General features: G+C 42.1%; 1 protein-coding gene and 1 long non-coding RNA gene across 10 annotated transcripts in view; both read left to right on the top strand.

Annotated features, from left to right (window-relative positions):
* Positions 1–26,182, top strand: part of RIN2 (Ras and Rab interactor 2) — a 239,755-nt gene that overhangs the window by 117,850 nt on the left and 95,723 nt on the right. For 4 of the 9 annotated variants that reach the window (XM_045809820.2, XM_045809811.2, XM_045809827.2 and 1 more), the window contains one exon: positions 9,806–9,898. In XM_045809820.2, the coding sequence (XP_045665776.2) occupies positions 9,806–9,898 (93 nt within the window). Of the gene's footprint in view, positions 1–5,798; positions 6,559–6,678; positions 6,921–7,449; positions 8,499–9,434; positions 9,606–9,805; positions 9,899–26,182 lie in introns of those variants that run through there. The other 5 variants (XM_045809857.2, XM_045809852.2, XM_045809845.2 and 2 more) reach the window with 5 other exon arrangements.
* Positions 10,005–24,127, top strand: LOC148108074 (uncharacterized). Its single transcript, XR_015720969.1, has 2 exons — positions 10,005–15,570; positions 15,684–24,127. It is a non-coding gene; the product is annotated as an uncharacterized LOC148108074 (long non-coding RNA).

Consider the following 26,182-nt stretch of genomic DNA (forward strand, 5'->3'; position numbering starts at 1 on the left):
TTTGGAGAGCAGCTGTTTCTTTATGCCTTATCCCTGATAATTCCTGGATTCTGCCTGTGACGTGGTATTAATCGATGGCAGTAGGGCATTTACTATGGATAGAGTGTATCGTGGTATTTTGTTATTTTGATATTGGATGACCATCCCACATGGGATCTGCAGGCTCAGAAGGAGGGTAGTCTTCAGAGGAGACTCTTCTATTCTCCAGCCCACTTGAGAGCAAGGATGGGAATTTAAGGCTCTCATCCCTATAACACATGGGTGCAGGTACACGCACAAACACACAGAGAAGTCTATTTGCTCAGCCAGTTATATTTCATCGGGAGTTTTGCATCTGTTCTGGTGGATTTTTTATTTGTTTTGTGGTTTCCAATGAAGATGCAATGGTGTGGACACATACCTGGAGACTCCAGAATTCTGATTTGTGCACAAATGAAAGAGCCGAGAAACATGATTGGATAGGGAATTACAGAGGACAAATTGGGTCTGTATGTGATAGAAAGGAAAGGCCTCCAGATCACAGACTCTGTAGGAACAATCCAGCAACAGACAGAACACGTGGATTGCCTAAACCAAAATCCTGTGTTTCAAAGTAGTATAAAGAAGGACTTTTCCAGCATGGTATGTGGGTTGACAGCATGGTATTTGAGCTTATCTTGTAATTCTTGAAGTTATAGTTCTTCCTATCATCTTATGCTCTTCACAGAGCCATTCCTTAAAAACCCTTCCTTTCAGCCTCAATGACTTCTTCGTAAAATCTCATGCACTTTCTTATCCAAGAAACATTTATTGATCATATATATGCCAGCCACTGAGTCAAGTACTAAAGATACTACTGAATAAGGCAGATGGGATCCCCAATGTCTGCTTGGCTAAAGGAAGATCTTTTCTTCCCCTCTTGTTCAACTTATAAAGAAAGAGAACCCACTAAGTCTAAAATAAGAGACTAAACATATGGCTTCCTTCAGGTTTTGCTGATGTGATCACTCAACTTGGTTGAGATGATACGCAGACATAATTCACGTCTTGCTAGGAACAAATAATGTGGTTTCATTCCAGTCTAGAGATCTAGTTTCTTACTTTGCTCTCTTTTATTACCTCAGTGTACAAAGAATCAGATAAAAGCAACCTCTTCGGAGATCCTGGGGTTTAGAATGGGCGAGTCACTTCTCCCTGCTAGTTGTTAGATTCTCATGAATTTTGGAAGTTTGCTGATGTCCCATTGGTTGCTTGAAATTGGCCATGATGAGAGTATTTACCCCACAGAATTGGCGAATGCTAAAATTGGGGGCTTTTATTCCCCCAGAAAGCCCGTTTTTAAGCATTTTCCAGCACATCCCCTGATTAAAGGGGCAGGTAGGCATCCTAATGGTGAAGTGGAAAGTTTGGAAAGACATTCACATGTACAGGATCCAAATGAAGGAAAAAGAAGCAAATCAGTACATGAAATTCTAGGCAATATGTGCCCCAGGGGCTAGTTTAATCTATAGGGATGATGTCCTTCTTTTTGTCATTCAGAGGTGGTTGTCATGACATTTTAATGTAGGACTATTTTATTTTATGGTGGCAAGAACACTTAACATAAGACCTACTTTCTTAAAGAGAACATTTTGATGTAACCGTTTAGACTGTGTGTCTGTTCTTTACTCTTCGGTCCCCTAATGGCAGAGGCTGTTAATAAACAAAACAAATTAGAAGAATAAAGAACACTGAGTTTGGAATTACAATAGTCTATTGCTGAGCGACAGAGTATTCCACGAGTTCTTAGGAGAATTGCTTCTACTTTTCTCACTGATTATCTAAGAAATACAAAATATCTAATACTGTAGCCAATTCATAATGAAATAGGTGAAGCTGCACCTGACATCATTTGTGATAGATCCAAACCTGACTGATGAATGCATTTGTTTGGAATTTTTGAAAATGAAATAAACCTTGGTCTGAGAGATATTACATTGGTAGAAGAAAATCTTACAAGAGTTCAAACTATGCAATGCATATTTTTTATTTTCTAAAAATGTATAAATTCATTGAATAATATTGCAAAATATATATTCAAAATTTAACCCACGAAAATTGGAACTTGATAGAAAAAATGAAAACAATTACCACCACCTTACGGGGCAGGGATATTAAGTAGTAGAGTTTCATGAAGACAAAATTCTGTTTGCTCAATTGCATCTTTGATGTAAAGTTTACAAAGAAGAGAATTCAACCCTAAAAATCATTTTCCTTAAAATTAAAATTAAATGGGTATCTGTGTGGAAAAGTAAGGACTCCCACCCCCCTACCTCACACCATACACAAAAATTAGTTTGAGGTGGGTCATAGATCTATGCATAAAAACTAAGACTAGAATACTTAGTAGCTTTAAATTCTTATATTAGAAAAGAAGAAAGGTACAAAATTAAAAAGAACTGAAGAAAGCTTTAAACACTTTAACAGCACTGTGTAAGAAACTGACCAAGGCCTTAAATGCCTTAATGGAGTGTGCTCCAGAAAATATTTTCTCCGTGAAAATGATCAATATTGGTATAATTCCAATGGAAATATTTGTGCTTGTTAGCATTGAGTTAAAATTTCCTTGATGACACAAAACTGGATTAAAATAACAGGATAAAAACATCTTTACAACAATCCACAACTCAGTCTCATGATTAGAAAAGCTGAATCCATTCCATTTCCTTCAACTCAGGAACTTTAATTTTAAAAAAGAGAGAGGTAGGGGCACCTGGGTGGCTCAGTTGGTTAAGCGTCCAACTCTTGATTTCAACTCAGGTTATGATCTCAGGGTCTTGAGATCAAGCCCCACATTGGGCTCTGCTCTAGGCATGAAGCCTGCTTGAGATTCTCTCTCCCTCGGTCCCCACCCCTAAAAATAAAGAAATAGATAGGTAGGTAGGTAGGTCGGTAGGTAGGTAGATAGATAGATAAAAATAAAAATAAAAAGAGAGGCGAAGCCTCCATTCAACTTTGGGGTATTGATATAAGAAATAGAAATGTGCCTTCTGCTTGTTCTTTTCACCCCGAAATTGAAGCATCTTCCTTAGATAGCTCAAAGGCTTCCATGTCCTGTGTTCATCTAAAATATCCCCACCAGAGGTGACACCAACAAGTTCTGCTCTGGTTTGACAGGACTTTTTCTTTATCAGGGTGTGCTTTACTTTATTCCAAGATCTTTGAATTAAATATTTGATAAGATGATAAAAAACATTTTAAAGTTATACCTGCTTCTGAGAACTCATGGTTATCTTTCTGAAAGCTATTCTGGTCAAAGCATATTTGATGGAAAGGAATATAAATCCACCCAAACTACTCAAGAAAAGGGAACATTTATTGTCAAGATACAAGATGTGTTGAACCTTGGTACTGCCAGGCCTGGTGGGACCTATAAGGCCAATGGCCTGAGGTCAAGACTCAGTTGCACATGTGCATTCTCCCTTCCTGGCCCACGGGGACCAGTAGCCCTTGTATCTGCTCACTCAGGATATATGCTCACTATAAATTGAGCTGGCATATGGCTCCAAATCCAACTTTCAAGCATAAGCACCTACCCTGTGACTCTCGGCTCAAAATCTTGAACAGAAGATTCTACTTCATCTGAGAACAGCCAATGAAATACTAGCCTGGGTCAGCTGTAACATAGCTGGTCCGATCAGCTGAGGGAATGGAGTGAGCAGAATCACTCACATTGTTTATCAGGCAAACATGGGCAGGGCAGGTGCTCTATAAGGGGTGTGGTTGGGTCAGTCAGGGCATCTGAGTGAGGCAGGCAGAGGCACTGGTGAACCCAAAGAGCTTATATCCCATCTAAAGAGAACACTCAAGAGTCCACCAGTTGTGGCTGTGCTGGAATGACAATGTAGTGTGACCAGAGAAGCTACATATCTACATTTTATGCAAAATGTATGCAAATGTCCTGATTTTTAAAAAGTGGACAGTTGAGGCAGCCACTGCCAAGCCCTTCCCATATCCCTTGGGTACTTAACATTTCCATGCATGCTGGCCTGCTTTCCAACTGCCAACTTTGCCTAAGGGCTCTCTTTGGCCACTAGAGCCTATTCTGCCTACACTAGGGGCATGGTGGAAATGCTGGTGAATTAGAGCTTTCTGGGGGCAGCTTTCAACCAGCGACTGGGGGCAGTTGGACATTTCCTCATCTCCCTTGTCCCTCAGTTGACACTACTCTGAGGCATGGTCTATACTGGCTTGCAGAGTTCTCCAGAAGGGTTGAAGTCCAGTGGCCCAGTGGCTACGTGCTTGGTCATGCACTTTGTGTTGACCTCCCCTCCTCAATTACATGAATTGTTGATTCAGGGTCTCTGGAGTCCATTAATTCAAACTTTTTTTAAGGTGTATTACTTAGGGTGCCTGGGTGGCTCAGATGGTTAAGTGTCTGCCTTCAGTTCAGGTCATAATCTCTGGGTCTTGGGATCAAGCCCCATGCTGGGCTTGTATTATTAAAGTGTATCTGTTGTGGGGCGCCTGGGTGGCTCAGTTGTTAAGTGTCTGACTTCGGCTCAGGGCGTGATCCTGGAGTCCTGGGATCAAGCCCCACATCAGGCTCCTCTGCTGGGAACCTGTTTCTTCCTCTCCCACTCCCTCTGCTTGTGCTCCCTCTCTCACTGGATGTCTCTGTCTCTCTGTCAAATAAATAAAATCTTTTAAAAAAATTAAAAAATAAAGTGTATCTGTTGTATCTGCAGTGTAGACTCAGTTCAAGAGCTGCTAGGTTATAAACCTCCAATGAAGAGTAACCACCTACACAAAATTAACCACCATACAGTTCTTCCCATCATGGCCAGAGAGCCTTAGAAAAGAAAGTTCTAAAATCAGGTGCTCACAGGTTAACAGGTCAACCCTGAGGAAGACCTGGAGTGTGTGGCTCCCTGTCCATGGCCTCCTTCGGGTTAAGAGCCAATGTGGCTTAGGAGGCTTCCCCATTGTATACGCGAAGTCACTGCACATTTGTGGTTACCACTTACCACGTGGAGCTTTTCAAGTGAGGAGGTTGAAAAGTCACATACTTTTGAAATGCCAGAAGAAAATCACCTGGGGGTAGGCACCCCCTCTCCCTTCTCAGCCCTGTTCCCGGTGGGCAGAGTACAACAGTCTTGAGGACTGAGCTGTGCTCTAGAGAAGCACTCACTCCAGGGAGGAATAGGAATGTCTGCAGGGGTATGGAAGAGGGGGAAGCAGGAAGCTAATTCTTGAATGGTCCAAGAGATAAAAGGAGGGCATTGGGTGGGAGGTGAGAGAGGCAATTTCCCATCCAAGAGAAGCAGGAATTTCTTGCCAGTTGAGTTGCCTACCTGTTGCCCAAGGTGGCATGCATTGCCGTTGGTGGAAGTGTTCCACACCTTGGCCACGTGGACACCAGCAAAGCTAATGCAGCATGGATATGGCGAGAGTCTCTGTGAGGCACCAGTTTTTCAAGGATGGAAGGGATAGGCCTCTATCGGAATTAGCCCCATTGTCAGGCCAGTCTTACAAGTGGCAGAAATGCACCTTGCTAAAAAAAAGAAAAAATTATTTTATGATCCTTGGTTACTTTTGGGAAAAATGAAGTACTGAACAGTGTTCCCAATTCTATTTAAAAACACAGCTATTAGAGGCGCCTGGGTGGTTCAGTCAGTTAAGCATCCGACTCTTGATTTTGGCTCGGGTCATGATCTCAGGGTCGTGAGATTGAGCGCCGCATCAGCCTCCACACTCAGAGGGCAGTCTGAAATTCTCTCTGTCCTTCTCCCTGTGCCTCTCCCCACCCCCCCCACACTTGTGCTCTCTCTCTCAACTAAATAAATAAATCTTTTAAAAAAATGAAATCAAGAATAAAAACACAGTTATTAGTAAGAGGAATGGGAGTACAGTTTTTCGCTTCTGATTTCTTCCCACAAATTAGTTTCTCTTTTCAATGAAAAAAATTCATAATCTTAAACTGTTTTAAAAAAAAGTTTGACTATCAACTGAGGGAAAATCAGTGCTGGACAGTGATACAAAATGCTTAAAGAAAAACATTTTTTTAAAATTCACATAATTTGAAAAAAAATTCGCATAATTTGAATTTTCAACCCAGAGCCTGGAATAGAGTTTTTCTGTCCAGCTTGTTAAATCCCTGGTAATACAAAGATAATTATGGAAATATTCAGAAACCTTCCCTGGATCCAGACGCAGAGCCGCCCCACTGGCTTTTCCTCTTAGTAATGGGATGAAAAGCATTCAAAAGACAGACCTGCCGTCATCAGAGCCACTTAAGACTGGGCAAAAAGGTGATTGCATTTCTCGGGATTGGCCTTGACCTGACAGATGCCCAGGGGTGAGTCACTTTCTCCTTCTTCAGTCAGTTTGGCTGTAAAGTAATTATAATAACGAGATCTTGTTTACTAAGAGCTGAAGTCCACTTTGCCTCGTCTCATTCAGCTGCTAGGAAGGAGAAGAAGAAAGGTAGTGATTAGAAGGCTTTTGTGGCCAACTGTCAGAGCAGCTCGGCGTTGAGAACCCATGGCTTGAAGAGGTGAAGTCTCTTGCAAATTGGACTTGTGAGTAGCGGATGCCTGTGTAAGTGTCCCTCTGCTTCTCCTGTGGGTCTGCACTTGTGACCTGACGCAAATAAGTAGGAAGGGTAGGTTGACTAAATAAATGGAGGGGGGAGGGGAAACTAGAGGGGGGAAGGAGTCTACACCATGGACCCTCCTGTCTTGCCAAGATCTGGCCCATGACCAAGAACAGCAAAAGCTGCAAGAGTGCCAGTGGCTCAACCCAGCCTCGCTGATCAGTGAACTGGAAGCTAGGCACTCAGTGTCCCTCTCCCTGCACCTAGCCTGCAGCCAGGGTCTGGGCGGCGGTGCCTCCGTGCCTGTCCTCAGTGGTTCGCAGTAGAATGCACCGGATAGCCAGCCCAGAGCCCGCCAGACCACTCGGTGAGTCTATGCTGAAAAGTCAGGACAGACCTTCACCTCAGCAGTGGCTTTTGGGGCCACATGAAAAGCCACAGCTAGGTTTACTCTCCAGTGGCAGAGGCTGGGGTATCTGGGAGAGAAGAATATTCACTTCCTGCCTTTGTCCTTTAGCTGACTGGAGTAACCCGCTTCGTTTACATTCCTTCAGTGGTGTTATTGAAAAGGCTTGGCAGCTCCAGAATATTTGCAGTGTCCCATTAGGGCTTTTTTTCCTCCTGCTATTTTTTTTTTTTTTTTTGCTAGCTTTTAGCTAGCATCTGAAAAGATCCACTGGATGGAAGTGATGGGCTCATTTTTCAAGGATCCACTTTACCCTTCAGGGAATCCAGGAAAGGAGCAACCTCCCAACGTATAAATCTGGAGGGATTTTACAACCTCTCAAACTGTTGCACCTTTTTTTGTTTCTCTGTCTAGCCTGTTACTGGGGTGGTTTTCCGACCAAACTACTGGTGTAACCCCTCGGGGTAGGGAGGGGTGAGGAACCATGAATGGAAAGAAGTTATCCTTTTAAGTTAGATTAAATTTCTGTCCATATTGAGTTTAGGTGTTAGAGGTTATGGTTTGGGAAGGAAACTATTGCTACAACAGGAAGGGCCTTAAGCCAGAACTTCTTTTGGGCCCTTAAGAACTTTAATTTTTTAAAATGAGGATAATCAATGATGTGCTGTCCACTTGGATTTTATTCAATGGGAAGGACCGCTATTGCTCTTGGCCACCTGCTCTTATCACCCGCTGTCATCTTCCTCCTGGAATAGCCTTTAAAAGAAGGAGGAGGTGACCTGCATTTTCTTGGACAAATGTGATAAGTCTGTCCGTCCCACACGCACAGAATCAAGACTGGCTGTTTCACCGAGGACCACTGGAGTTTGAAGTGCATGCATGCAATTTTCAGGCAGCTAATTAAACTGGTAAACTTCTGGAATCCAAACTGCTCCCTTGCTATAGGCAAAATTCCCTGCCTGTCATGGCTCATCAGAAGGGGTTTGTCTGTGGAAATCTTCTGAACAGAACAAAGAGACTTAGGTCTGGATGAGGAATGAAGTCTTGGCTCTCTCCAGGCAGTTCCTTAACTGCTGTACGATGTCAAATCCCTCGCTGAGAAAACGTCTGAAAGGAAAATAATTTTAGGCTTGGTTTCAAGAAACTTTTTTTTTAAATGTGTGTGCTTCTGCATTGAAACAGTTAATCATTTGCTCCCCAAGGTGACGGTGTGGCTCCCATGCCCCTCTTGGTTCTGAACGCAGCACTGTGTTTTCATTCTGGAGTTGCTCCAATCTGTGGATTTTGCTAATAAGTGATGAACTTCAAAGGCCTTGGAGCTGGGGCTCCATTCAGCTGCTGAGTCCGAGAACCCTAAGCTCTGGAGTCAGCACAATTGCAAAGGAAAGCTCACCAGTCTTCTCAGGAGGTTTTGGAGCATTGGCCTTCGGCCCAGCGGGATTGCAAGTGGAAAGAAACACAGGGAAGGCATCTCCAAGCCTTTAAAGTGACCGAGCCGTGGAGAAAGGACTAAAATAGGTGAAGTTTCCGGAAAGAGGGGTGGGTGTGCACTGCATTACTATCTTCCTAGATGGGATTCCACAGATCAGTGGAGCCCACTATGAATGTGAACACTGAAGCTAATCTTGGGGCCAAAATGAGCCCCTTTCCAAAGAGCGTTACTCGCTAATGCACATGTAGTTCTCTGCTAAGTAATTACGCTTTTCCACTTGTTGAAAAGTCCCTTTGGAGCTGCTGGCTCTCTGTCCCCCAGCTAATAATGAAACAGCTTTAGCAAACTGGCAGCAGCTACTGTGGCTTTGGTGTCTCCTCCCCCTCCCCCGCAGTTGAACCCTTTTTAATATTCCTTAATGTGGTGTGACATGTTTTCACTTTATTGTCCTTATACCGACCGTGTTGGTCATGGTCAAGGACGAGCTTTATCTTGGGCAGGTTATGGTGAGTGGGAGAACAGTTTTATATTTGCTCCTGGTCCTACCTCCTTGGGTAAGGAAGGTTTGGGGATGCGCCCCCAAGTCTTCGATGCCTGCTCGCTGGGATGAGGCTGGCTGCTTGGGTGTGTATGTATTTTACTTAGAAGTGGCCACTGCAGGCTTTGTAGCTGAGAGGGAGGCTTATCGGGTTTTAATGCTCAAGTGAGGGAAATTCCAAGCTGAAATGGCCACAGTTATGATTCAGAATCATATCATGCCTTTAAATTTTTCTCTACATTCCAAAGTGCCCCGCCCCCCTCCCCTTGGGTTATCATGGAGCTGTTTCCGGGCTGTTTCTTATATAAACTAATCTCTGTAAACAGGGACACAGGATTTCATCCCTATCTTTGATTTCTAAGGAGAAAATGAAGGGATTTATTGCCAGTGCCCTTGTGTTGACCTTGCCTGGGGGAGAGGGCTAGCAGAGCTGATGATGACCTCATCCCATTCCAGCAGGATTTCCTGGGACATGCAGGGCCTCATTCTTCTGCTGTCGGTCTGTGTTCAGCCACATTAAGTCCATAAGCTTCAGAGCAGATTACGGTGACATCTAATATTGATCCCTTTAGGACTCGAGCGTGAGGTCAAGCAAACACACAAAGCAATCATTATACTTTCCGCAGTGCCAGAGTCCTTCTGCGTCAGCTGGAGGAGCCGGCGGTGGGGCAGTGAGGTGGGGCACAGACTAGGAACTGTGCTGTCTGGGGCAGGAAATCAGCCTGAAAGGGGATGGAAGGGCTTTGGTGGGAAATAAATGGCACTGTGTTGTTGACGGAAAAAGATCTTGGCAGGACCGTTGTTGTGAGTGTTCTGTGGCTTAGAAAGGAATTTCCTACAGGCTGGACTAACCATTAAAAATGTCTCTACCTTCAGGAGTCCCGGGCGTGCAGTAGAGTGTCGCCGGGGGAGATGTCAGCTTGGACCATGGGCGCCCGCGGTCTGGACAAGCGAGGAAGTTTCTTTAAGGTAAAAGGAAGCCTCGATTAGGATTGCTAATGGGCCGGCTCACTCACTTTGCCCGGCTGCGTGGGGAGCTGTGGAGGGAAGGCTGCTCTGAGCCAGCTCTGGGGGGGGGGGGGGGCAGCTCGCCTGAACCCAGCTGCGAACTGTTACCGGGTTTACAGTAGGTTGGAGTTTTGGTGACTTAGTGCTTCCAAGGCAGGCTCAGGATCCAGGAGCTGTGAGATGCCACCTTGTGTAAAACAGTGGAGGCAATCTTTGTCAACTGCTCAGCTGTTCCTTTTGCAGCTGGATGGTTTTATGATAGAAGCTGGAATTTGCATTCCAGTGAATCGATGCTGTAGGCAAGTGTGTTTCACACTTTGCTTGATTGTATGAGTTACTTAAGTCCTCATTAAAAAACAGCAACAAAGAACAGTTTCCTAGGTCTCACCCTAGACTGATTGAATGTTACTTGCTGGTGTATTTATCAAATACCTAGAGGCCTCTTGTGATCAGGCAAGAGAGAACCAAAGCAGCATGATTAAAACCATACCACTTTCCTATTTGGATATTGATGTTAATGGATGAAAGTTATCTTGCAAGCTTAATGAATGAGACAAGAGTCCAAATGGGTGTTTGATCTACTCCGTGTGTGTATGTTGTAAATTAAGACTCGGAGGTCATTTCAAGTTTGCACTTGGGAATTCATTTCCTCTTTATGGCTTTTACTTTGTATCCTTTCACTCACCCTCAAAATAATGCCTCCTCACTGTAGAAAATTTGGAAAACACAGAATCATGTAAGCCAGTAGAAAAACGGAGGTAAAATGTACATTTGAAATCTGTCCTAGGCAGGTGTTCAAACACCAGATCTTTTCCCCCAAAGGAAGAGTGATAATAGGGGCCTCTTAATTACCGAGGAAAACTGACAATGTTTACTAATTATCCCATCCTGATGGGCTATAAGTATGTATTAACTTACATTTATATGCTTCCCACTTGCAAAAGATAAAACCTGATTTATTGTATCAGTTTTGGATTCCAAAAAAATCCATCTGAAGAGCCTGGTGATACAGCAAAGCTAAATTCAATAAGCTGACCACGGTAAGGACAGACATCACCCTGACACAGTTCCACTGGTGTGCAGGTGGGAAGGCAGGAGTCATCTTTAATAGGTTTACAGGTCTGGGTGCTTGCCCTTTGAGCTGCATTTTTCAAGGCAGAGAATTGATCGGGTTTCAGCAGAGTATGTGACATCATAGTTCAGGGTTGCTGGATTCAGCAAGACAATGGTCTTGAATAGAATCTTGGCGAGTTAACTGTTGTTTGATAAGCAAGCTTTTCCCAGGTGAGCAAACTTTGCCAGGACAAATTGTTTTGTAGGAATTTCCTGCTGCAAACAGTAAAGTGATTTATTGGTTTAAAGCCTCAACATCCTGGGCAAGAATATCCTGGAAGAAATAGTTGTGTTGACACAGATGGTCTCCATTCTCCGTCCTCATAGTTCTGTGCTGTGGACTTAGTAGTCTCCGTTCTTTATCCGTTTACCCAAGTTTGATTCAAACCCGTACAGCATCCACCCACGAGAGCCAGACAAGGGGCTCTTCAAGTCCCCTGTAGGCCAGGCACTAAACCCGCCAGGCTCCTGACTCATCCAGTTCCTCCATCCTGTCTTAGGCAGAGATACTTATTTCATCCTGGTAGAAGGGACGAGCCCACCCCGCTCCTTAACCCAAGGCACTGCCTACATCATCCTAACTAGTGGCTAGTCCGTAACTACCACCTTACACTCAGGAAGCGTGGTGGGCTTGAATCTGACATGGTAGTTGGATTTTAAAGCCAAAACAAAAGGAGAAAATCAAGTATGGTCAAAATTGCCTTTGAAATTCCCGAAGAGGGTCCATATTGGACTCACTCAATACTACCTGTTAAGTCCATGGTAGTCAGTGTGTCCTGCAGTTCTGGGGAAAATCTTTTTTTTTTTTTTTTTTTACTGTTTTTTTCAGTTGGACGGCAGGTAAAGCAGTTAGTTTGTATTTCTGGTCTGTGTCCTATGGAAGAATCAGTCAGGCAAGAGGTGAGAGGCCTGCCTGACCCCGTTGAGGGCAAGTCCTCCTTCATCTTCCCTGAGTCAGATGCCCTTGAGGAAATTGTTGGCCAAGTAGTTTGTACTATTTAACTTGGTGTTCTTTCTTTCTTCCTTTTTTTTCCCCCAGAGCTTAAATAGTTTAAGTTACATACTTCAAGTAAATGATATAGTTACTTTATGCTTCTTTCTTTTCTCTTCTTTATAGACATTGTTATTCTTTACTATGGCTATTCCATAATTAATGATGGAATACTATTATTATTAGTTATTATAGTAAATCAATATTATTGATGATTTCAAAATTCAGGCATGTAGTTAGCTGTAAAGAAGAAGTCAGCTGCCCTTTGAACATTTAATGCTGACTCTTTGGGGGTTCATCTTAAAAATGCCAAGATAGAGTTTGGTTTGCTGGGATGTTTTGTCATTTAGCACCTTCTGGGACCCATTGGCTTCTTCATGCTTTATTGCAATTCACATTTATCAAGCATGTGTGATCATCCAGGCTCTGTACTAGTCACTAGGGAGAGAAAAACCAGAAGCTATCCCTGACTCGATGGATCTTTCAGTCTGGTGGCAAATAAATGTATTGATCAAATAATCACAATGCTAAACACATAATAATATCAAAAGAGAAAACAGTGCTTCATGTGAGAAGTAAAAGGGGCTCTGATAATGTATAACTCTGAGAATATTCCAGAGAAATCTTCCCTCAGGAAGTGTCCTTTGATTTGAGAGTTGAGGTTGACTCCATATTATCTAGGAAGGTGGGGTAAGGCACCCTTGTGTCTTGCAACTTATCTGAGTCATTTCCGTGAGCCAGGACAGATAGGAAACCACAAATCAAAGCTTGCCACCAGTGGTTAGTGATTCTGGTTTAAAAACACAAGTTGGATAGGGGAAGATAATGATGAAAAAGAGGTTTGGTGATTGTCTTTCAGTTGTCTACACTTCACACAAAATCACATGAGCCCTAATAACCAAGAAATGGACAATATGCATGTGGAATTCCACTGTGACCCCAGAATGTAACCAAGTATTCTCACGCTTCATGAAATTCTCCTGTCCGGTTATAGGGCATTACTAGTATATGTGAAGACCAGCATGGCAGGAAATAAGAGAGTCATTCCAAAATTTAGACCTACCCCACCTCTCTACGTAATATGGAATCAACCTCAGCTTGCAAATCAAAGGCCACTTTCTCAGGAAAGATTTCTCTGGAATGCCACATTGGGTTACATATTCTCAGAGTCCCGTTTACTTCTCACATGGAGCCTTGTTTTGCTTATGATTCATTATATGTTTAGTATTGGGATTGTTCGACTGGCCACCAAAGATGGTCTGAGCATTCTGGGATGGTTGACAATGCCCCGTGGTTATTGTTCATGTGGAATCACATCCCAGAAGTCTGGCCACAAAAGTCCTATGCTGGACAAATACATTTTCCACAGTCCTTCCTAGTGCCATTGTGAATTTTCCTTACTCACTGGTGAGAAATTCATCTTCCTGATCTATAAGGTGTCTGTGAAAATCTATAGGGGGAGATGGGTGATGCCCTGGACAAGGCAGCCAAAGGTATCTGCCCCTCACTATAGAAGTTGACGCCTGTTGCTATAGGAATCCCAGGGTGTGTTGCATGAACGAGGAAGTCATCATCTAGGCTGGCAAAGCTGTAGATGGTCCTGCGCTAGCAGAGACACTCATAATCAGATTTGATCTCTCCTTTTCCTGAATTCCACAGCTTCCCCTGAGCCACGCCCCCCCCCCCAGCCCATCCGGATGCCTAGTGCTGGCAGATTCCTCTCAAGTCACCCAAATCCTCACTCTCCTCCCTCTCCTACATCCACCTCCCCACTTCCCTTCTCATTCTTTCATTCCGGGGCACTATGGAGGATGCTCGTAACCTGTCTGCAGCCCCACCAAGCGTGTTTGGTTTTTTCGAAACCATTCCACTCATCCACATTGCCTGCTTAGAGACGCTGGCCCCCACTGGGCCGGACCGGGTCTGCACTCTTCACCTTGACATTCAAGATCTTCCGGTTATGCTTCCCCATTCTACCTCCACTGGTCCTGCCACGGTGCCATCCTGGGTCTGCTCCTGTTGTCCAAACCTGCCGAGGCCCAGACTCCAGGCTTTGTCCATCCCTCCTCATCCTCTCTCCTTCTACCCCTCCGCCACACTCCCAACTGCCCTTCCGGACTAATGTAGACGCCCTCTATCCACTGACGAAGGAACTCAGATGGTCTGAACTGGCATCTACCTTTATTTTTGTCTGAAGATAAAATTGTGGTAGAAGGCCTAGCGGTGGCCCCAGCATAGGACCAGGAAGTAAACTTCCATTCATAACTTGACCTCTGCCCTGAGCGATTTGTTCTGTCCATTTGTCACTGTGTCCCTGACCCCGATGGGGAGCCTCTACAGCAGAGACCAATTCCGGAAGAGGACCAGTGTGTATTGCCCACTCGACAGTCTGATTTCTTCCAGAAATGCCTGGGCGAGCCTGCCCTGCGTCAACTACAAGTTAGTAGAGTTCTCTGTTTCTCAGTGCCTGCTTCCCAGCCTCTCTTTGCCTCTGGGACAGGGGAACAGTTGGTCTTAATTGACCAGGAAGAAAATGTGTTTTGACAACAGGGATCCTACCGTCCTGTGCCTCCCCACTGCTCATTCTGTAGGGAGATTCCCTGAGCCTGGGCTTGCAAACCAGCTGCGGGGTGTGAGGGCCCACCTCAGCAGTGGGGGTGAAGTCTGAGAAATCCTCTTTTGGTCATTTGGAAGGGTTTGGATAACAGGTGCATCATGTGTGTCTTTCAGATGGTCCAGAGAAGCCATAGAACTGAGCTCTCTGGCACCATAAAGAATAGAGTGTGACTAGTTTTGAAGAGACCTAATTGCTAAAATCAGACTCTATGAAACAGATAAACCAGGGGTGATGATTCCCCTCACCCCAACTCCCTTCCCTTCACTATCAGTCCCTCCTCAGAATTGGAAAAGTTACTCTTTTTTCAAAAATTCTGGCTGCAGGAAGATTTTCAATCATCCAGAACTGGCACAGCCTCACACCTTGGGTGTCAGTGATTGCCAGCATTCAAGTCTCCAGACTGCTGTTGGTGTGAGAGTCATTTCTTTGCATGCGCAGCCCAGGACCGCAATTCACTGTTGTGTGACAGGGACAGAGAGAGCAAGGGCTTGCAGAAGAATGAATGGAACCCAAATCACATTTTAGTCAGTAATTTCACGGAATAAATCCTCACATGGATCTGTGGACACTCAAAAGCCAAAGGTATGAGTGCCATGCCCTTGATCTCTTGACTGCGCCCTGGGCAGTGAATAGACATCACCTCACATGCCAGGCATCCAGGGAGGTACCGTGCAACAGTCTGCAATCAGGAAAGGACTAAGTGCTGCAGTGAAAATGAAATAGAGATTAGAGATTTGGTCAGAGCAGATGACGTACTGATAATTATTCATAATAATATTGCAAAGCAGAGCTGACGTCGGTATTTGGTGTATCTTTTGTTTTCCACAAATAAATTCTTCCTGGACACTTACACTTGGAGAGGCAGCAGGGCTGTCCCATAGAAATACAAAGCCAGCTACAGGGGTTGTTCTAGTAGCCACATTAAAAAGAAAAAGAAAGTGAAATTGATTTTAATAATATATTTTATTTAAATTAGCATATCTAAAATATTATCATGTTCTAGTAGCCACATTAAAAAGAAAAAGAATGTTCTAGTAGCCACATTAAAAAGAAAAAGAAAGTGAAATTGATTTTAATAATATATTTTATTTAAATTAGCATATCTAAAATATTATCATGTAAGCTTGTAATCAATATAAAAGTATTAATCAGATATTTTACATTCTCTCTCTTTTTTTTTTTTTTTGGTACCATGCCTTTGAATGTTCTAGTAGCCACATTAAAAAGAAAATGTTCTAGTAGCCACATTAAAAAGAAAAAGAAAGTGAAATTGATTTTAATAATATATTTTATTTAAATTAGCATATCTAAAATATTATCATGTAAGCTTGTAATCAATATAAAAGTATTAATCAGATATTTTACATTCTCTCTCTTTTTTTTTTTGGTACCATGCCTTTGAATGTTCTAGTAGCCACATTAAAAAGAAAATGTTCTAGTAGCCACATTAAAAAGAAAAAGAAAGTGAAATTGATTTTAATAATATATTTTATTTAAATTAGCATATCTAAAATATTATCATGTAAGCTTGTAATCAATATAAAAGTATTAATCAGATATTTTACATTCTCTCTCTTTTTTTTTTTTTGGTACCATGCCTTTGAAACCCAGTATATATTTTACACTGAGCACATCTCGATTCAGACTAGCCACATTTCAAGTGCTCAGTCACCACATATGGCTGGTGGTTGCCATATTGGACAGTGGAGAGTTACATTTTATCTTGTCTAAAGTGCTTCCTGGTACAGATGGGTAAACTGAGGCCCACGGAGGTTGAAGTGTGGCGGGTTAGTCTATATGAGGGATGGGAATTGGACCTGGCCTGACTTTCTCCTGTGGCACTCCACCCTCTGGAGCCCCCCTGAGGGGTCCACTGTGATCCCTTTCCCCCTGTTCCAGTGAGATTTCCCAAGAAACTCCTTCTGGAGAGGTCATGGGGACAGTGACCTCTCTCTGGAAGAGCGGTTGGCTTTTTTTGGATTCACATGCATGTGTCACCCTCTGCTCCAGATTCCTCCAGGACACACATACGTCCCTTAGTGTGACTTTCCAGGAATGTCACGAACTAACAGTTCCCATTTGTGTTTTCAAAAAGCAATGGATTTCATGGTTTTATGGGGTAGTTTTTCCAGCACATTTTGGCATTCATTTCTGATATTACATATTGCCTTTGGGCTGCAATGCATTCTCACCTGCTTCAAGGAACTTTGTTTGTTTGTTTGTTTGTTTGTTTGTTTGTTTAAATCAGGAGTAAAATAGATTTCACTGGTTCTCCTCAACCATATATTTTTCTAGGCTTACTTGTAACTCTGAGTTTTCATTATTAGGAGGATACTGAAGAGGGAGATGTAGATTTGAAGGACTGTTATGTCTGTGTATAATTTTCAAAACGTTAAAACAGGACTCTCATACAATATAGGATAAACATCTGTCAACGCTTTACTCATCCCATGCATGAAACCAGGAAACCAGCACCAAGCTGGTTCAAAGAACACTTAGACACGTGATATATCTGTAGTTGACTTTAAAAGTCCTTCTGTAATAAGTTTACTTAGGTAAAATCAAAAGTGGTTAAAGTTCTACAAGCAATAAAACTCTAACCATTGGTATAATCTCTCTCTCTTTTTCCCCCTGAACAGAAATTCCCAGGCTGACACATAGCCACCCAGTGCCAGAGCCCCTCATTAGTTACACATAGCAAATTCAAACACAGGTACACCCCCCCCCCCCAGATAACTAAATAATCTTTAGGACACTTTGTCAAATAATACCCAAGCGTAATGCTCAAAAACAAAAGGGTTCTTCCACCTGGAAATTTTAAAACTCCCTAATAAAAAACTCTTGGGTGGAAGGGGAAATACAAAATGGAACTACAGAATTTCTAAAAAAATATCAGAACACTACCTGTCAGAATCAATGGCATACACTTAAAGCAGAGGACAGAGGAAAATTCATAGCATTAAACACTTGATCAAAAAAGATAGGTCTCACCCACTTTTTGGACTTATTTTCAAGTTTTAAATAGTGTTTCTTATTCAATGCTGAAAGGCTTATTCCCTACCTCTTCTACAACCCTCCCCTTTCCTTGTCCCCGGCTTTCTCCAACCAGGAATTGTGCCTTAAAGAGTGAATTTCTTCAGTGAGGTTGTAGAACTATGGGAAAGCTTGTTCTGAGTTGATTGACTTAAATACCTAGAGGAGAAACTTCCTGTTCCCTGTGGAATCATGGATATATTAATAGCATTAATTTCTAGGCTCTTTTTCATAATGTAAAAGCCTCGCAATGCTATTTTGGATATTGCTCTGACACCTAAAGTCAAATCCTAGAGACTGACAAAATCCTTGCACGTGGGCCTGTCACCAGTAAGTTCACCAGACAGGTGAAACGTATGGAGTCTAATTTCCCAGGATAATAGTCTTTCCAACATCTTTACATGGTAAGCAGAAAACCACTTTCACAACAACACTGGAAGCTGTATTATCTATCACTATGCAACTAATTGCCCCAAACCTTAGTGACTTAAAACAACAAATATCTATACCTCACTGTTTCTGCAGGTCAGAAATCTAGGTTTAACTGAGTGCCTCTGGTGGTAGGTCGCTAGGAGATTGCGGTCAAGTTGTTGGCTGGGCTGCATTCTCATCAGACTGTTTGAATGGTGGGGAGCCTACTTCAAACTCCCTTGGCAGGTCTCCATCCCTTTCCACAGGGCTGGCCTCAGGACGAGGCCACTAGCTTCTCCCAAGGCCAGCGATACGAGAAAATAAGAGAAATGAAAGCTAGAGTCTGTTTACCACCTAATCTTGAGAATGATACACCATCACTTCTGCCATGTTCTGTTCATTGGAAGCCAGTCAGGTAGTCCAGCCTTCCCTCAAGGAGATGTCACTCAAAGGTGTGAATACCAAAATGCAGGGTTCACTGGCCATCTTAGAGACAAAAACGCAGAAAAACTGTTAAGTCACAAAGTAAAAAACCTATAGGGCCAGAAAGAATGACAAGAATGGTGTGAATGGGTGGGTCTTTCTGGTGTTGGGCAGGTAGTTTTGGTGGGAACACAACCAGCTAAAAAGCACCAGACTGTGCCGGGAGGGGGATGCTGCTGACTCAGTTCCTACCAGATGTTGACACACAAGAGTGAATGTGGGTCCTCTGATATTTTTCAAGAGAGGCCAGAAATCGAGATTTTTACATAAGAGAACCTCAATTTAAGAAGTATAGTGAAGATGGAAGAGAATACCTTCCAGGGCAGGCTTTGGCCTGGGGGCTGTCAGTTTGAACTCCTACTTAGTTAGCTGGGAGAGGGATCAGCCAGGTGGAAAATTCAGTCTCCTAACACTGCTGACCCCCTGGGAGGCTCTGGGGGGTGTGCAAGGGAGACGGATGCCACAGCTGCTGTTTCTCTTGGGGGCCTCACATGCAGCAGTGACAGAGCCTATGAATTCTAGCTGAGCTCTGAGAGGCAGGATCATCCATAGATGGACTGAGGGATACGTAGGGAAAGGAGCAGCATGTTTCTCCAGGCCTTAAGACAGTGCCTTGGGTCAGCCCATGGTCACCAAGTATGTAGGGACCTTAAGTTGTCAGAGACTCCCCCTCCCACTTTTAGGAGTAGCTTCACAGGTTTAGCTGATGGGGTACTGAGAGCCCACTGTCCCAGATGTTATAGGTATCAAGAGAGGAACTAAACTGGGATACAGAGTCTTCTTTCTCCTTTGTCTTATCTTCTAAAAAGGAGAATGGCTTGCCAAAAATATCCCTCCCACCTTCTTGTAATTCCAACTGGAGACTCATTTTCAGTTAATAAGTAGCACTTAACTGGAAGAATGTCAGATGATTCATTAGTCATTCACAACCTAGTATAAACTAGGACTTTATACTAGATGCAGTCAGCCTAGAGAAGAAATTTGAGTTCATGTGTACTGAGGAGAAAGGGATAGAATAAGGCAAATTGGGATTTCTGGGGGGAAGGTGGAGCTCAGGGACCCACTGCAGGTGTGGGTCAGTCAGCATAGGTACCAGTCACCCAGAGTGGAGAGGGTGTCAGGATGTAGTAGGTGAAGATACAGATGATCATATCTTCTGGATAGTCTCCCAACACCATTGCCCTGAACCTGGAGGCTGAGTGGTACCACGTGGACCCTTTATTTAGGACGTATCTTTTACCACCAAAAGCAAACTCTTTCTGTATGCACAACACTCTGACACCAAATGTGTGGGCTTTTCCCACCCCAGCCCATTCTCCAATTCTCAGTGGACACCAGCTGGGTAGTCTGACACTAACTACCCCGGGTTAGCACAGAACTCATAGGTTAAAGGCTCATCCCCACAAGACTGCCTCCACTTCAGACACCAGTCACGAGCAGTGGATTTCCAGATTATCCAAACTTCTGTCCAACTTGGCCAGAAATCAGTGGTTCCCACAACCCCTCTTCAGGTTCAGAAATTCACTAGATTGGCTCACAGAACTCAGGGAAACACTTTATTTACTGTTATCTATGTATTATAAAGGATACAGCTGAACAACTAGATGAGATACATAGGGCAAGATCTGGAAGGGTCCTGAGCATGGGAGCTTATAACCCTGTGGAGTTTGGGATGCACCATTCTCAGCTTCACCAGTCAGAAGCTCTCCAAACCCCTGCATTTAGAGTTTTGATGGAGAGTCATTATGTAGGCATGGTTGATTAAATCATTGGCCATTAGTGATTAGCTCAATCCCCAGTCCCACTTTTTCTTCCCCAGGGATGGGATAAGGGGTGGGGCCAAAAATTCCAATACTCTAATCATAGGGTTGGGTCACCTGTCCCCCCACCCTGAAGCTATCCAGGGGGGCTACCTGCCACCAATCATCTCATTAACAAAAACTCAGGCAGGATTCAAAGGCCCTTGCAAGTGAATAATGAAAGACACTCCTAACACTTCTATCACTTAGGAAATTCCAAGCTTTTTCAGGTTCTGTGTCTGGAGGCCCAAGGGGAATGAAACCATCACAGACAAAGACAAACCCTATAGGCACAAATCATTCCCCTTAAGGTGGCCCTGTTAATGGACAGATAGGAGTGTTTGATGACAAATCCAGCAGTGTGAAAGGCAGAGTTGAACCCCCTTAACAATGTTAAGACTGGGAGATTCAGATGCTGACATCATCTTTTCAGGTCAGTGTCAGAGTAAAGGAAAGAAAGTGAAGAAGAAGGGGGTTTATGTTTAGTTAAAATATGAAGTCTTGATCTTGGGAGGACACAGTCTACCTCCATGTCAGCTGCTTCTCTTCCTTGCCAATTTGATTTGGAGGTTTGCATCATCTGTGCAGGACCAGATGCCAGGTGGAGCCTTCTTTAGCTGTGAGATGCCTATCCAAGTCCCTGAAATTTGGCTGCTGAGTTGTGAGGAGGACCTGGTTTAGTTCCTTGTAAGGAGATTCAAGGGCAGTCTGTTTTTACTGATTCTAAATCAGAAGGGTGGGAGAAAGTTGGAAACATTAGTTTGGAGAGTTGTAACCAGATTTTCAAGGAAACTAGAAGAATTCAGGGTAGGTCCACACCAGAACCTCCAAGAAAATTAACAAAATCTGAATCAAATGTAGACAATGATGTAAACATAATTTCTTTTCTCCCCAATTATCCTCATTTTTTGGTAGTAAAACTAACTTGTTGTATTCAGCTTTACCTGATTATTCCTTTAAGTGTAGCAAGATCAATGATTGAGAAAGTTTTTTTAAAGACTGCTTTGCTGGAATCTTGTAAACAAGTTAGCAGGTGGACTTTTACATCTGTCTCAAATGTGACAAGCCAGTCAAAGCCTTAGTAATATATATACAGCCAGTATTTCCAGCTGTGTCCTGTTCCAAGGAGAACATTCTTATTGAACTTATGTAAATAACTAATTATTTTGTCATGAAAAGAATACTCAAGAGTTTTTGAATTCTGGAGGCATCAGGTAGGAGAAAAAATAAATGTTTCATCTTTGGTCAAAAAGGTATATCTTAACAAATTGTTAATAGCTTCAGAGAAAAGAGGAAGGGATTTCCTAAAATCTGGAAAAGCAAAACAATAGAAAACCAACGATGTTTTAAAGAAGGAGTCATAAAATATTATAATCCTCTCCCTCAGTTTATTTCTTGTTCTGCTTGAATTCAATATTTCCACCAGGTCTGGAAATTCTTACCCAGTTTAATTGTATGATCTGAAAGTTATCAGAAACCTGTATTCTAGAGTACTTGTCAGATTCCTTTCCACAAATATCTCTGAAGATGAAACACAGTTGCAGGAAGTTTTGTAAAACCTCTGAGTACAGCAAGAATTGTAAATGACAATGGATTTCAATATGCCCATTTTTACAGATCTAATGAGAATTCATCATAATGGAATTGACAAGGAAATTTGATTATTTCTATGACATTCCACATCTTGAAATAATAACTAAAATAATGAGTGATAGCATACAAGGACTTATCAGATTTTTGGAACACTTATATTAATAACATTTACCCATGCAATGTGATCTAAGAAGGTTTATCATCACTTATTTGACATCCTTCCCATATAATTTAACACATCAAATAAACCTAATTTGTTTAACATCCCTTTCTGTAAGGAGAGAGAACAAATCCTTTGAAATATTCCAGTGACCCTCTGCAAAATTTCAAAGTTAGTTCAAGGTCAAAAAGACTTCACTTTGAATTTAATTTTTGGAGAAGTTTGTCTAAAATATTAAAAGGCTTGGACACTTGGCCAAATAAGATCATAGGTCACTGTGAAACAATACTTAGTTATCCATTTAACCTAAGTGAGAATTAAAAATTTCACAAGCAAATATAGAAAGTTAAATAGTCATAAAAAGCCTTAGCTTTTGTTGGCCCAAATTTGAGTGGAGGGCAAAGTGCTATGCTCGTCTCGTCCCGTGTGTGGATTGGCCCAGGACAAATGAAAAGAGCAGGTCTCCTTTCATAAACCCGGGAGACACAGGTTCTTCCTCCACCATCGCAGGGACCAACCAAGTTTGTCTGTCCCCCTCTAACTTTTCAGTGTCCCTCCACACTCAGGAAACTTCCATGGCTCACTATTGCCTATAAAAGAGCTTTGAGTGAAATGCAAGTCTCTACGTAATTTATCCATAGAGTGTCTTTCTAACTCTAACACGGATATTCCCCTTCATGACTTCAGATTTTTCCAGCACAATGCCGAATAGTAGGGGATGCCTGTGTGGCTCAGTCAGTTGAGCATCTATTGGTTTTGGCTCAGGTCATGATCTCAGGGTCATGGGATCCAGCTCCGTGCTAGGCTCTGCACTCAGCCTGGAGTCTGCTTGAGATTCTCTCCCTTCCCTTCTCCCTCCCCCGCTGCCCCTCTCCCTGCACATATGTGCACTCTCTCTCTCTCTAAAATAAATAAATAAAATCTTCTTTAAAAAATGAAAAAAAAAAAGCCTTAGCTTTTTTTAGGGGTGCTGGGGTGGCTCCGTTGGTTGAGGGACTGACTCTTGGTTTCAGCCTAGGTCATGATCTCAGGGTCTGGAAATTGAGCCCCAGTCAGGCTCCTGCTCAGCAGGGAGTCTGTTTTCCCTCTCCCTCCATCCTGTCTCACCCACCCCCAGTGCACGCTCTTTTTCTCTCTCTGAAATAAATAAATAAATCTTAGAAAAAAAAAGTTTACAAAAAAAGCCTTGGGCACTTGGGTGGCTGAGTTGGTTAAGTATCTGCCGTCCGCTTGGGTCACGATCTTGGGGTCCTGGGATTGAGTCCCTCAGCTGTTCCCTGCTCAACAGGGAGCCTGATTCTCCCTCTGCTCCTCTCCCTCTGATGCCCTCTCTGCTCATGCTCTCTCTGTCTCTCTAATAAATAAATACAATCTTCAAAAAAAAAAGCCTTAGCTTTTTTTTTATTATTGAAAAGACTCATTTTTTTCTAAGTAATCAAAGACCTGATAAAGACAAAACAGAATCTTTGTTTTTCTAACAGATTATTTTAAAGGTGAAGAAAACCTTTGTTTACAATTCCTTATTAAAAGCAGGACAGGGGCACTTGGGTTAAGCATCTGTCTTCAGCTCAGGTCATGATCTTAGGGTCCTGGAATTGAATCCTGCATTACATCAGGCTTCCTGCTTAGCAGGGAGTTTTCTTCTCCCTCTCCCTCTGTCCCCCTGCAACCCCCCCCACCATGCTCTCTGTCTCTGTCTCTCTCTCAAATAAATAAAATCTTTAAAAAAAAAAAAGCAGATCAACAATCTAAGAGAACAGCCCTTTTAACAGAGAGAAAAACCAAATTCTAATTTGTGTACTTTTGATATTAAAACTCATTCTTAGATATATTTTAATCTTAGCCAACTTGACCACACATTAAAATTCCTTTTCAAAGATTCCTTTACCACAAAACTTCTATGACTTTTTTTCTATATTCAGATGTTATCCTAAGTTTTCCCTCTGTAAATAACAAGCCTCACTTTAGGACAAAATTTCTTTTTTTTTTTTCTTCAACAAAAATGTATCTCCATTCCTCATACCTTCTTCTTCTTTTTTTAAAAGATAAATTTATTTATTTGAGAGAGAGTGTGTGTAAGTGCAGGGGGGAGGGAAGGGTGAGGGAAAGAATCTCAAGCAGACTCCCCAGTGAGCACAGAGCCTGTCCTGAGGCTCAGTCTCACCACCCTGAGATCATGATCTGAACTGAAATCAAGAGTCAGATGCTTAACTGACTGAGCCACCTAGTAACCCCTTATATTTTTTTACTTTAGCCCTGCTCCCTCTGGCAACCATCAGTTTGTCCTTTGTATTTATGGATCTGTTTCTGCTTTTTGTTTGTTTGTTTTGTTTTTTACATTCCACACATAAGTGAAATCAAACAGCATTTGTCTTTTCTGGCTGATTTATTTCACTTAGCATAATACCCTCTAGGTCCATCCAGGTTGCTGCAAATGGTGAGATCTCATTCTTTTTTATGACTAAATAATATTCCTGTGCATGTGTATACACCACATTTTCTTTATTCATCTATGGATGGACACTTGGGTTACTTCCATATCTTGGCTATTATAAATAATGCTGCAGTAAACATAGGGGTACATTTATATTTTTAAATTAGTATTTTGATTTTTGGGGGGTAAATACCCAGTAGTGGAATTACTGGATCCTATGGTATTTCTATTTTTCATATTTTGAAGAACCTCCATACTGTTTTCCACAGTGGTTGTACCAATTTGCATTCCCACCAGCAGTGCACAGGGGTTCTCTTTTTTTCCCACATCCTCACCAACCCTTGTTATTTCTAGTCTTTTTGATTCCAGCTATTCTAATGTGTGTGAGGTGGTATCTCACTGTAGTGCTGATTTGCATTTCCCTGCTGATGAATGATGCTGAGCATCTTTTCCTGTGTCCACTGGCCATCTGTAGGTCTTCTTTGGAGAACCGTCCTCTGCCCGTTTTCAATCAGATTGTCTATTTTTTCCTCATACTTTCTTTTACTGAAAGCACACATCCTACTTTTCTGCATATGGAGATGTTTCCCTTATTTTTAGTAGATTTAACCACATATATTAATTAGAATTCTAAACTATTAGCAGCCTTAACTAAAAAGTAAATGATTGTGAACTGTATTTTATGTTAGCATTCTATGAATTGGCAAACTAATCAATACTTCTTATGATTTTTAGAAATATGTGTTTTTTATAGTATAATTTTTTTTAAAAAGCATAAAACATGTTTACTAAAAGACCTAAATTTATCTTTAGTTTCTGTATATTAAGGAAGTCAAAAGTAAATAAATGTTTCATAATTTATTCATAAATTAATGTTTCAGTAAATAATGTTTCATAATTTTGTCTTATTGGAAATTATCTAAATATTCAGTGAATTTAACTTAACTCATCACAATGTAGCAAAACTAAGACTTCAGGTTTCCCCAGAATGATTTGGAGAAACCATTTTTTTTTAAAGATTTTATTTATTTATTTGCCAGGGAGAGAGAGAGAAAGCACAAATATTTATTTATTTGTGCCTGTCCCACAAGCAGGGGGAGGGCAGGCAAAGGGAGAAGTAGGCTCCCCACTGAGCAAGGAGCCCGATGCGGGATTTGATCCCAGGACCCCAAGATCATGACCTGAGCCGAAGGCAGACGCTTAACCAATTGAACCACCTAGGCGTCCCTTGGGCAAACTATTTTAAAAGTTTACCTCAAAACTTTATCTTATTTACATCTATTCAGTTTACTTGTTCTTAACAATTATGTTTAGATTACCCACAAGAACTTTTATAAAACATTAGACAAAGTCATTATTTCAAGTTATTGTCTACTGACAACTTTGATAACAGGGATAACAGGAACTTATTTGATTAGGAAACCTAGATAGGATAAAAGCTGTATGTCTAATTTACCGAAAACTATCCTAGATCACATGAACCTGAAAAACATTTGTATTAGTTTCTGTTCTATTGCTGAGATTTAGAAATGCTTTATTTATAAGTGTTTATTTTTAAGTCAATTAAATAGAGCTGTTTACAAAATAATTTTAACAATGCCATTCAGAGGT

The sequence above is a fragment of the Ursus americanus genome, chromosome 22 (genome assembly GCF_024610735.1).
Source record: "Ursus americanus isolate L20-20 chromosome 22, mUrsAme1.1.p, whole genome shotgun sequence".
Classification (NCBI taxonomy): Eukaryota; Metazoa; Chordata; class Mammalia; order Carnivora; family Ursidae; genus Ursus; species Ursus americanus.